Source organism: Bos taurus, chromosome 3, assembly GCF_002263795.3.
Source record: "Bos taurus isolate L1 Dominette 01449 registration number 42190680 breed Hereford chromosome 3, ARS-UCD2.0, whole genome shotgun sequence".
Taxonomy (NCBI): Eukaryota; Metazoa; Chordata; class Mammalia; order Artiodactyla; family Bovidae; genus Bos; species Bos taurus.
This window is the reverse complement of record NC_037330.1, coordinates 83,486,142-83,498,410: the sequence shown is the minus strand read 5'-3', so window position 1 is coordinate 83,498,410 and position 12,269 is coordinate 83,486,142. Positions and strand designations below refer to the sequence as shown.

At 41.0% G+C, this 12,269-nt stretch overlaps 1 protein-coding gene across 1 annotated transcript; it reads left to right on the top strand.

The window, feature by feature from the left end:
* The first annotated feature begins 205 nt into the window (after positions 1-205).
* LOC100190915 (uncharacterized) lies at positions 206-10,318 on the top strand. Its single transcript, NM_001168601.1, has 5 exons — positions 206-261; positions 1,155-1,234; positions 7,900-8,057; positions 8,392-8,452; positions 10,055-10,318. The coding sequence occupies exons 3-5, from the start codon at positions 7,929-7,931 to the stop codon at positions 10,069-10,071; spliced, it is 207 nt and encodes a 68-aa protein (NP_001162072.1). The 5' UTR covers positions 206-261; positions 1,155-1,234; positions 7,900-7,928; the 3' UTR covers positions 10,072-10,318.
* Positions 10,319-12,269: the final 1,951 nt, after the last annotated feature.

Sequence of the window (12,269 nt, the reverse complement as noted above, 5' to 3'; positions counted from 1 at the left end):
TGAAGGTGGAGCTCGGTGGTTATGGATAGAAAGTCAAGATTGGAAGTCAGCAGTGGCTTCATGGTTCATGAGATGTCAGGAGATAAGGTAGGGAAGGGGTGGGATTTAAAAGGGGTTGGGCCTAGAGACTTGAAAACTCTGCAAGGGGATGGAGGAGACAATATATGATCAGCCTGGATCAGCTGGTCGGCTGGATCAGCCCTCTAGCCTCTTTCCTCACTCTGCTCCAGGTTGAGTCCTAGAGCTGGAACCCCTCTCCAGGTAAGGCTGACAGAACTATGGAGCATGGGGCAGATGCTGTCCTGGGCTCCTCTAGCTTTATATCTGCTCTGTCTCTCACTGGACCATGAGAAAGGCATCTTCCTAGGTGTCTCTTATTAAGAAATTGGGAATATGAAAATAGTAGTGCCATGAGAGAAGAAAATGAAGACCAGGAGGAAATGAGGAAGGACTAAAGTATTTGCTTTAAAAACATGGTTAGGAGGTGAAATTAACAGTGTCTTTGGAGGCAATGGTACAAGCGAGAGCTTCAGAACTTAGGGAACCCAGACTTTGATTCTTTCTCCTCCATTCCCTAGACATGAGGCCTGAAGTTTATCTCCAGCCTATATCTTCAGATTTTTTTCTGACTGGGGATAGAGTTGGAAGTAGTAACTCTTTCTACATTTCCTTCATTATTAGAAAATTGAGCTCTTTTTCTAAAAACGAAAGGAAAAACATGTTTCCTATTACAGTCATATAAATTTAAGCAAATGCGTATCTAGAAAAATACCATTTTTATTTTCTGAGTACAAAATGGAGGTACTTATCTGCATGTTGCTGCTGCTGCTGCTGCTAAGTCACTTCAGTCGTGTCCGACTCTGTGCAACCCCATATATGGCAGCCCATCCAGGTTCCTCTGTCCCTGGGATTCTCCAGGCAAGAACACTGGAGTGGGTTGCCATTTCCTTCTCCAATGCATGAAAGTGGAAAGTGAAAAGTGAAAGTGAAGTCGCTCAGTTGTGTCCAACTCTTCACGATCCCATGGACTGCAGCCTACAAGGCTCCTCCGCCCATGGGATTTTCCAAGCAAGAGTACTGGAGTGGGTTGCCATTGCCTTCTCCACTTCTCTGCATACTAAAATTCTGTATCAATGGCTTTCCTTGAATTCTAGCCCCGAGTCACAGCTGCACAGGAGACCAAGTCCTGCTCTGCAGAGAACTCATCCTTCTTCCAGAACAAGGACTTCCGAAGGTGAGCAGAGGTGTAAACAAAACTCAGTCAATTTGAAGGTCAAACTGGGGAGTATCTCCACTAGCCCTTAGGGAAAGAAGAGATTATTTTTCGGCCAGGACATCTTTTGAGGGAAAAGAATGGCAGCTTCATCATGTAGACAGCTTCTTGCTCTGGGGACAGGCTATGGAGAGGGCCCATAGAACAGATAACCTCTTCAGTGCCAATCAGAAAATTCCGATCCAGCTGGCTAAGGTTACATTTCTGGGGAAGCTGAAAACCGCAAGTAAGTTAAGTGCAAAGTCTTGCTAGGATATCATGTGTTCCATCTGGATTTTTTCTTTATTACCATACATTTGCTGATGTATCTTTTAAAATCCTCACACTGTCTCACTTTTTAAAAAAATTTAAATTTATTTATTTTAATTGGAGGCTAATTACTTTACAATATTGTATTGGGTCTGCCACACATCCACATGAATCTGCCACGGGCGTACATGTGTTCCCCATCCTGAACCCCCCTCCCCGTACCATCCCTCTGGGTCATCCCAGTGCACCAGCCCCAAGCATCCTGTATTGAACCTGGACTGGTGACTCATTTCTTATATGATGTTATACTTGGCTCACTTTTTATGCTTAATTTTGCACATGGTTATTTTTTTCTCTTTAAGGAAAATTCTTACTCGGCTTTTGCTTTTATTCTTATGCTGCTAAGTCACTTCAGTCGTGTCCGACTCTGTGCGACCCAATGGATGGCAGCCCACCAGGCTCCCCGGTCCCTGGGATTCTCCAGGCAAGAACACTGGAGTGGGGTGCCATTGCCTTCTCTGTTTATTGTTACAGTTTTCTCTTAAATTTCTACTTTTAACTCAGCATTTTGTCTTTTCTTGGTTTTGTCTTAGCCATGTTTTTTGGAACACAAAATATTTTATACTTCTGGATTGCAGTCACTGAAAATGTTTCTTTGTTTCATCTCTTTATTTTGACTTGGATTCTGCTATATTAGTCAGTGCTTTAATTTTGTAAGCATTTATATGTACAACTTTGTCCTTATTTTCAGTTTTCCTTGATATTTGCTTTAATAGTATTTGTGGGACATGTAGGGCAGTTTTGTTACTCACCTGAACTTGGGTTCATTCACCTGATGCCCAGCAGTCAATCTACTGACAGTGGGTCATGATAAAGGAAAGTACAGCATTTACGGGCAGGGCACCAAGCAAGGAGAATAGGCAGTGAATGCTCAGAGGGCCTGAACTCCTTGCTTGATGACCTGCAAATTAACACTGTACTTTGCCTTCACCACAACCTGCAATCAATAGATTGACTTTGCTGCAAGTAAACATGAGTTCAAGTGAGCAACTGTTTTTGTGGACCACCACCCAAGCTGGATGACTTTGGGGCACATTGGCCCCTTGCAAGAAGTGGCTCTAAGAGTCTGTCCCGCAGACTCCTGAGCACCTTTGTCTCAAGGACAACCCCGAGCCTCTGCCACCAACTGGATTACAATGGCCCTTGGTACATCGAGGTGATGGAACAATGCACTAGCTTGTGACATCTCTGTGAAATAGCAGAGCTCAAGGGTGATGGCACAAAGGTATTCTTTCTTTTAGCCACTTGGCTGTGTCCATGATTGGGCATTGATTTTGAGGGTTTTCTGTATTGGACTAAAGAATCTGTAACCCTGAGAGATGCCTTCTGTTTGTGGACTTGCTTCCTTCTTTAACATTTGACAGCACTCTCTGTGAACAATTCAAAATGGATAATCAAAGGTCTGTTCCATGTTGTAGACCCTGAGAGTATATTTTGCAAAATTGGTAAATATTTAAGCACCTCTGAAAAAAGAAAAAAAAATGGTGTTCTATTGCAACACAGCTTGGCCTCAGTAGTCTAGGACCTGGATTACATTGCCCCCTAGTATGTCTCTAAATAACACGATCTTTCAACCAGAACTGTTTTGTTAAATGGGAAGAAATGGAATGACGCTTCTTAAGTGCACCCTTTGATATTATTTTATCAAGCAAACCTGTTCAGAGAAAAATGTAACATGCATAAAGTATGACAGAGAAAGAAATGTCCTCAAATAGGGAGATACTAAAAGTTCTATTTAAAAAATTTAACCGTATTCTCAGGAATCAAGAGAAGGAGAATTAATTCAACAAATAAATGCTCCTAGATGTCCATCTCACTTGTCTCTGTATGGTGGGCAGAATGGGGAAGCAGGGGCAGGGGCCGTGGATCCCATAGCCACAAATTCACCTTCACCTGCTCAGGTAGAAGCTGAGGAAGGAGGAATTGTCTCCCTCTTATATCCGACAGAGCGCCCATATTGGTCAGAGAACCACTTATGTTCAGGCCAGGCATTCACACTGAGGCAGATTCTCACTGGAGGAATAAATGCCCAAGATCAGCCAGCAGGATTCATGCGGATATACTCTCCCTTTTCAAATTCAGACTTGTTTAATTGGAACATTAATATACAAACCTATTGTGATGACCATACCAGGATGGAAAATGCATTCTCCTCCATCTTTGCCACCCACAGTCCAAACTGGGTCAGAGCTTCCTAACTACCCCATTGGCTGAGGAAGAGATAAGGATGGTAATAGAAAATGCTAGAGAAGAGGCAGGTAGAATGCATGTTGCTATCTCTGGCAATCTCCTCCCAGCACCAGCAGCAAAAGCAATTCCCACCACAGATCCAGACTGGGAGGAGAATGACCTAGAACATAAAGCTGGCATTGAGCATTACTAGGAGTGCATCATGGTAGGGCTCCAAAAAGGAGAACCAACACAGGAGTTTTCATAAGGTGCAAGGAATGTGCAAACAGCCACAGTAAAAACCCTGAGTTTGGGGAGAGAATGGACAGGGCATATCACCAATATACAGATGTGAATCTAAATAATCTGGAGAATTTTAAGTGAATTAACCAGACCCTGTGGCTCAGAGTGCCCCAGATATCTAGAAATTGTGCAAAAGGTAGAAGGTCTTTTTCTGCTTCTGATACCTCTTTTGGTGTAATAGAAACTGCTTTCAGTTTCTCACAGTCGGGAGGGCATACAAGAACAAAAGGAGACCCTTTAAATGAAGCAGCAGATGTCCATTTCGGCAGCGATACTCACTGGGCAGAGAAACAGGGAGACAAGAAATCTGAGCAGAGGATAAGGTTCCAGGGACCCAAGAGAGTGAAGGGTAGCCCTCAGAGAAGAGACCCCTAAAGGGGACATGTTAAAGTACATCCCCAGCAGTGCTTATTGAAAGCCAAGAAAGCCACTGGAAAAAAAATCTGTCCCAACTTAAAAACAGAAACCAGAAGAGGAGGAGAAATCATTCTTCATGCTGGAGACAAGAGAGAGTGAGGAAAGCCAGGGAGTTCACTCGAGGAGAAAGGCCCCATCCCACCTCCCACCAGGAGTGCCAGGTAACCCTTTTTTGGGAAACAGACAACTGACTTTCTGATTGGTACTGGAGCCACTAGCTCAGTTTTGAACCCGAGTTAACCCCCCAAAAAAGAGCCATGTCAAGCAGAGTCTACAGAATGCCTCTCCCAAAACTGCTTTGCAGCCCCTAGATTGAGGTGCTTAACTTAAAACACACTTTTATATACATGCCAGAGAGCCCAGTCTCATTGTTGAGGTGAGATTTATTATGCTAAAATGACTTTCACTCCTGGAAGACTGAATATAGAGGGAATACCAGAACAAGCTTGCGCCTTGCAGGCAGCCATCCTGTCAAGGGATGGAGCCACTAGCATCCCTGACAGGACATCCTGAACCAGGGAAGCCTGAGAGCATAGGCTGATTAGGGGGCAGGTACAGCAAGGAAGGCCATAGCAGTGAAGGTGAAACTGAAACCGGACACTCAGGCTCTGAGCTTAAGGCAATACCTTTTAAAGGAGCAAGCAAAACAGGGATGCAGACTTTGATAAACTGGATTTTAAAAATACTTGCTTATTTTCCTCCCTCAGTCAACTTATGGGCTTGCCATGTGTCAGTAGGGCCTTCCCTGGTGGCTCAGATGGTAAAGCGTCTGCCTCCAATGCGGGAGACCCGGGTTCAATCTCTGGGTCGGGAAGATCCCCTGGAGAAGGAAATGGCAACCCACTCCAGTATTCTTGCCTGGAAAATCCCATGGATGGAGGAGCTTGCTTGGCTACTGTCCGTGGGGTCGCAAAGTGTCGGACATGACTGAGTGACTTCACTATGTGTCAGTAGTGGTTAGAATCTGCCTGCCAATGCGGGTGATGTAAGAGACATGGGTTCAATCCTGTGTTGGGAAGATCCCCAGGTGTTGGGCACAGCAACCCACTTGAGTATACTTGCTTAGAGAATCCCATGGACAGAGGAGCCTGGTGGGCTATAGTCCACAAGGTCACAAAGAGCTGGACATGACTAAAAGCAACTCAGCATGCATGCATGCCTTCACCGTATAATACTCACATCCTGACTTTATAAAGCCACGCATTGAAGAGCACTGATTCATTCAGGACATAAGAACCATAAATCAGATAGTGAAAGACATCCAAACTGTAGTCCCCAATACCTATATTCAAACTATCTTAACCTGAAGATTACTGTTAGACTTAACAGAGGTCTTTTTCTAGATAACTTTGAGTCTTGAATCCCAAGAGTTATTTGCATTTGTAAGGAAGATCTGAAAATCAAAACAATCAACAATCTCAACTCTCTGGCCAAATGAAGCTCTAAACTCTCTCGGAAAAAGGCCCAATTTCACGACTCTCAGTGAAATATCTAGGAATCAAACTGACCAAAGGCCAGAGGAATTGCTCCATGACTGTCTGGAGACAGTAGCCAGAGTAACAGTGTCCAACATCAAAGACAGTAGCCTCGGTTCCTGGAATGGCAAGATTCTGCTGCGCATGAGTCCCCGACTTAAGCTAATAGTTAAACAGTTACATGAGGCCCTAAAACAAGTCTGACAATAAGCCCTCAGGGGGAGCAGAGAATGTGAAAAAAATCTTCCAGTCAATGAAGGGAAAACTACTGACCACCTCTGTTCTGGGTTTGCCACATTTGAAAAAGTCATTTGATCCCTTTAAACATAAAAGACAGGTAGTGAGACTGGAGGTATTGACCTACAATCTGAGAGCACAAAATGCCCAGTATCCTATTTCACAAAGGCTTTGGATAGTATAATCCAGGGTTGGTCAATGTATCTGAGTGTCATAGCTGCTGCTCTGGATTTGTGGCAAGCAGCAGAATTCACTCCAGAACAGCCAACCGTGGTGTTTACATCCGACTATGTGTTGCTGCTGTTGGAACTAAAGGGTGGATATTGGCTCACTTCCGACCACTTGAGAGGATATCAGTCAATTTTATTTGATAATCCTAATGTGACCCCAAAGCCTGTGTCCTTTGCGAATCTGGTCTCATTGCTCCCCACCCCTTTGGGTGACCCCTGGGCCCAGGGTCATGCATTATTGTTTGCCGATTATTGAGCAGCTGTTTGGGCCTGACTAATGATTCCTTGGGAAATGTAGACGTTGAGAACTTCTCAGATGGAAGTAGTTTCATGGACCATAGAAACTGAAAGAGCAGATACACAGTGATAACCTTGCAGGAGATCATAGGAATGGAAGCTTTGCCATCACATGCTTGGCCCAAAATGTTAAATTCTTGTTCTCACTTGACTTTTCTGTGTCTGTGAGGTTAAGATAGTTAACATCTATACTGACTCGAAATATGCCTTTTCAGTTGTGAATGCATACGGGGCAATTTGGAAAGATAGATTGCTCACTTCTGAAGAAAAGGAAATCAAACATGCCCCCAGGAAGTTTTGAAACTGCTAGACACAGTGTTCAAGCCAAAGGAGGTGGGAGTTGTGCATTGCCCAAGACAGTCAGCAAAAAACACCTTTAGTTACAGCATGGATTCTAAGTATAAACCTGACCCAATTTAACCTGACATACTGAGAACCTTGAAAGGTCATGAGAATAAGTATTAAGTCTTATATATCTAGAAGCAAGTGGAAAATGATCAAGGAGTGTTTTAATTCATGTATATCTACTATACATGAATTACTACTATAGCCACCTACTAGTGATGGCTGACCTTAACAGGCTGCTTAGAAACATTTCCTTGCTGGATTGAAAACACTTCAGAAGTAGTAACGGTCTGAATTGAGCTACCCAGCTCAATTCAGAGCGATACTGGAGGTGTCTTTATTGCTAATATGATTCAGGAAGAATCTAAAATATGTGGAATAAAAGAGTTTGCATGCATCTTAGAGCCTGTGATCAACCAGAACCACACATTAAAAAAGACAATGGCTAAAATCTGTCAAGAAACTGACTTAACCTGCATTAAGTTGCCAGTTGCATCGCTTAGAATTAGAATGTGTCCTAGAAGTAGACTCCAATTAAGGCCTTGTTGTGTGAGAGAGTCTTCCTCTATTCTGAGCAGGTAAGTGGTCAGACATGTGATTGAAAGGTAAAAAAATTAGACACTGTAAGATATGTGTAAACACTGGGGTAAGTGTGAAATACTATTTCTAAATTTGGTACTAATAAATAATGTTTCCCATAGATGTCCTCTTCCAGTGTTTTTGAACTGGAGACTGAGTGCTCCTAATAATGAAGAAGAATATACACCAGAGAACCAACTCCAGCCTTGGAGGGTGAAGCCTTACTATGTTCTACTGCTAACTAGCTCTTCTTTTCAATTGATAGAAGTCAAGTTGTGGATCTGATACACGTGGATGAAGCTTGCTTCTGACTCAACTACAAATCTACAGTCCTCAGCAGTTACAGAAAAGACAATCACAGAGCTAGCTGAACAGTCTGCCTTCCTACAAGTCCACAGTGGGACTTCAGTTAAATCAAAGAAAGTATCTTTTATAAGTTGTGAATGACTTGTGACCATTTATCATAACATTTATAATTGGCTGGAGCATTTTTCTGTTTTATTATTTGCTTATCCTTTTTTTCTTTGCTTCTGGATTCATCTAATCATTTTACCTGTGATTATATTGTAGACAATCAAGCCTATCATTTGCTGTGATATTGATAATAAGAGATATTTAACTTTTGCTCTATTTTAATTTAAACCTTGTGATAATACAGTTAGTACCAAAGTTTAGGGCCATTGCTGTTTTCCCACATAAGAGCTTGGCCCCAGCTATAATGATGGCTCTTGCTTTGCTTTACTGCCTCATCCCACTGGTGTCTGCTGCTTCCTGGAGGGAAAATTCTCTAATTATGTTATCTCAGAGTATAGCCACAGGTAAGAACTTAAGTAATTGTTGGTTATGCCATTTGGTATCTGAAGACATCCAAAAAAACTATATCCCACTTATAGTCCCCGTAGCTGATTTTGGTACTGTGCCGAACCCCACGACCTACTATCATTGTCCTCCTCCAAGACTCATATTCAAAGTTAGGCTAATCGAAGTCCCTAAGAGTGCCCACACCCCTTGTTTCACCTTGTCTGAGGAAGTTTTCACTGGATCAAGAGCTAAGACTGGTCCACCGCGGTCTCTTGACTTTCTCCTGAAAAAATGTGATGAACAAAACCCCCTGATATGTACGAGTGACAAATGTGAAAGGGCTAAAAATGACACTGATTCATGCCAGAGAGTCAGAAAAGTTCAATATAATGTAACAGGAATATGGAGGGCTTGCAATGGTAGTGATCCCTGGCTAGAGAACATACTGTCTGTGCTCCCCCAAAAAGAAAGTATCGATTTCACTACCCTGGGAGGTATAACTTGTGCCCCTCCAGGATATTACTTTGTCTGTGGCACAGGGAATACCCCAAGAAGGGAAGGGACGGCATATCGCTGCTTAGACAGCTGGCAAATAGAAGGGTCATGCCTACTGGGATATATAAAGATGCCTTCCCATGATAAAAGAATGATATTGGCAGTGTATGAAGACAATATAGGACAAAGCTCTTTTGGCAACCTCACACCAACTGCCAGATTTTATGTCAATAGAGATACGATTCATAACCTCTCTGCCACAATTGGACAAATTGCTGAGGACACAGCTAAAAGTATTGCAGCCCAACACACACCTTTGAATTCATTGACTCGAGTGTTCCCGGGCAATAGAATAGTCCATGATTTCTTATTAGCAAAACAAGGAGGAGTGTGTATAATGGCTAATACCACATGCTGTGTATACATCAATACCTCTGGAGAAGTTGAAACCCGAGTAAACAAAATACTTCAAAAGGCTACCTGGTTATAGGATGTACATAAAAAGGATGCACATCAGGACTTATTTCAGAACACATCTGAAATAGGGGGTTTTTGGGGTACTTTTACAAGGCTCCATTTGATTATCATCTTCTTTCTAATGTGTTTCTTAATTTTCAATTATTTGTTCAGATGCTATGACAAAGTGGTCAAAGAGAGAAATCATGTTTTCATAATTCAAAGTACGATGCTAGACTTGGGACTCGAGAATTCTTTGCAAAGAGGATCCAAGACTTTTGCTCCTCTAATTCTGAAGAATTAACATCGCCCCTGTTCAGCAGGAAGTAGCCAGAGCGGTCGTCGCCCTGTTCCCCTCAGGATGAGGAGTATCAAAGAGCAGAGGGACCTGAAATTGAGCAGGACCCTGCAGGGTCTTCCTGGATACAATCTCCTATTGTCCCCACTTCTTGTTTGTAGAAAAAAGTTGAGATTTTTTAGGTCTTCGCAGAGTTCCAAAGAGCAGACTCAAGCAGTTAATGATTACAGAATTGAGGAAATGCAGGAACAAAGGAAAAGCAATCAAGCAATAAATGTTTAGCCATAAAACAGAGTCACAGGATTCCTAGATCCTTTTCAAGGGATATAGATAATAAACTGATGCAACCTATCTTTGAGTTGTTTTCCAGAAACCAGGATCTCATGATGAAATCCACTGGCAGTGTATGGCAGTTACAAACAAGTTGGAACCGGAAGAATGATGATCAAGATGCCAGATATCACTTTGTTGATTAAAACCCCATCAATCAGAAGAATCCATGAGATAATCACACACTTAAGCTCCTTACCCTTATTTTTAATCTAAAAATCTCCTGTCTGAAAGTCACTGGGGAGTTCAGATCCTTTAAACATTTACTTGCCCATTCTTCTTGCTTGGCACCCTGCAAATAAATGCTGTACTTTCTTTCACCACAACCTTGTCAGTAGATTGATTTTGCTTATTTGGGTAAACAAACTCAATTTTGGTTCAGTAACAACCTGTGTTTTGATTAGCAGAGCTCAGTGGTTTTTCTTAATGACTTATCAGTTTATTGAATGTTAGGAGCACTTTCAAGCACACAAAAGTATAAACTCATATCCATCACCCAGATTCAAGAAGAACTGTATTCCTCATTTGTCTAAACTGTTATTCTTTTTGTTGAAATATTTTCAAGCAAATCACAGACACCATGCCATTTCACCCTTAGAAACTTCAGTATCTATCTTAAAATATGAGTGTTTTATTAAATAACCACAATATGATTGTCCCAGCTAATAAATTTCATATTCCATAATATTGAGTACTCAGTCTATATTGAAAATTTCCCGCTCTTCTTCAGTTGATTCATTTAAGCCAGAATCTAAATTAGGGGCACATAAGTATCTCACTCTGCTAACCTAGAAAAGCACTTTATTCCCAAAGTTATTAAAGTATTGGAATTCCATTGAAGGTCCTACCTGGTGGATATTTCTCGTTACTCCTTCATAGTCATCTTGATAGCTTCAAGTACAACAAATTTTTTCCATCTTTCAAAACACAAACTCTACTCATTAAACACTATTTCTCTATTCCCCTCCCTTTCCCTTCCCTACCCCAGCCCTTGGCAATACCTGTCTGCTTTGTTTCTCTCGGAATTTGACTATTTTAGGTACCTCATATAAGTGGATTCACACAATATTGGTCTTTTTGTGACTGGCTTATTTCATTTACAATGATATCTTCGAGGTTCATCCATGTGGTAACATGTATCATATTTTCCTTCCTTTTTAAGGCTGAATCCTGGAGTAGGAAATGGCACCCCACTCCAGTATTCTTGCCTGGAAAACTTTTTGGACGTAGGAGCTCAGTGGACTACAGTCCTTGGGACCACAAAGAGTTAGACTTGAATGAGCAACTGAGCACAAAGCTGAATAATCTCTTGTGTATATATCTCTCTCTCATATTTTTTATCCACTCATCCTTTGAAGGACACTTGATTGGTTCCATTTTTTGATGACTGTGAATAATGCTGCTTTGAATATGATTGCACAAATAAATAACTTTTATCCCTGTTTTTAGTCCTTGTGTGTATGTACCCAGAAGTGGAATTGCTGGACCACATGGTAATTCTATAATTAATTTTTTGAGGACATTCCCTTCTTTTTCACAGTGACTTTCATTGCGCTCTTGAATAAATCAAGTTGATATTGGTGTATCTGTTTAAATAACTTGAATTTGATTTGTTGCTTTTTTCTTTAAGATTGTGCCATCTCTATGTATTTAGGAGTTTGAGGAAATGTCTTTTATTCTTATTATCCTCTGCTTTGTTATTGAATAGCCTCCTGGAGCATATTGAAATACTTCCTTTTTTCTGTTCTATAGAAGAGTCTAGGTATACCAAAATAAAAGTTGTGTCTCAATTTTCAAATTTAATTGGGAAAGTTCAATAATATTCCCTTTTATTTATCTGTGACTGTACTCTCTTTCTATTCACTCTGTTATTTGTACCTTTTCTTCCAGGTAAGTCCATGTAAGCAAAAGTTTCAATGTTGTCAACTTTCTGGGTCCATTTTGTTTATCTTGCAATTTATCTCAATCTTTACCTATTCTAATTTTCTAATATTTTAAGTCTGTAAATTTCCCTCAATTCTCCACTTTTACAAGATGCAGTTATTATTATTAATATCTAATATTTTCAATTTTCCCTTAGGTTTTGGCTGATGAGTGTTTTTAGAATTTAAATAAATATGGTTTAGTATTTAAATGCCAAACATAGACATCATTATCTTTTAATTTTATGCCATCTTAATTTTTCTTGGTTTAGTTTATATGTAATGGAAAATTTTGAACTTCTTGATTCTAAGTATAATTCTTTCCTTAACATT

Bases quoted from the DNA above. Each gene is read 5' to 3' on its own strand.
- LOC100190915 (NM_001168601.1), top strand. From the start codon at position 7,929: ATGAAGCTTGCTTCTGACTCAACTACAAATCTACAGTCCTCAGCAGTT. The intron at 8,058-8,391 runs GTATCTTTTATA...CTCATCCCACTG, and splicing joins CTTCAGTTAAATCAAAGAAA to GTGTCTGCTGCTTCCTGGAG.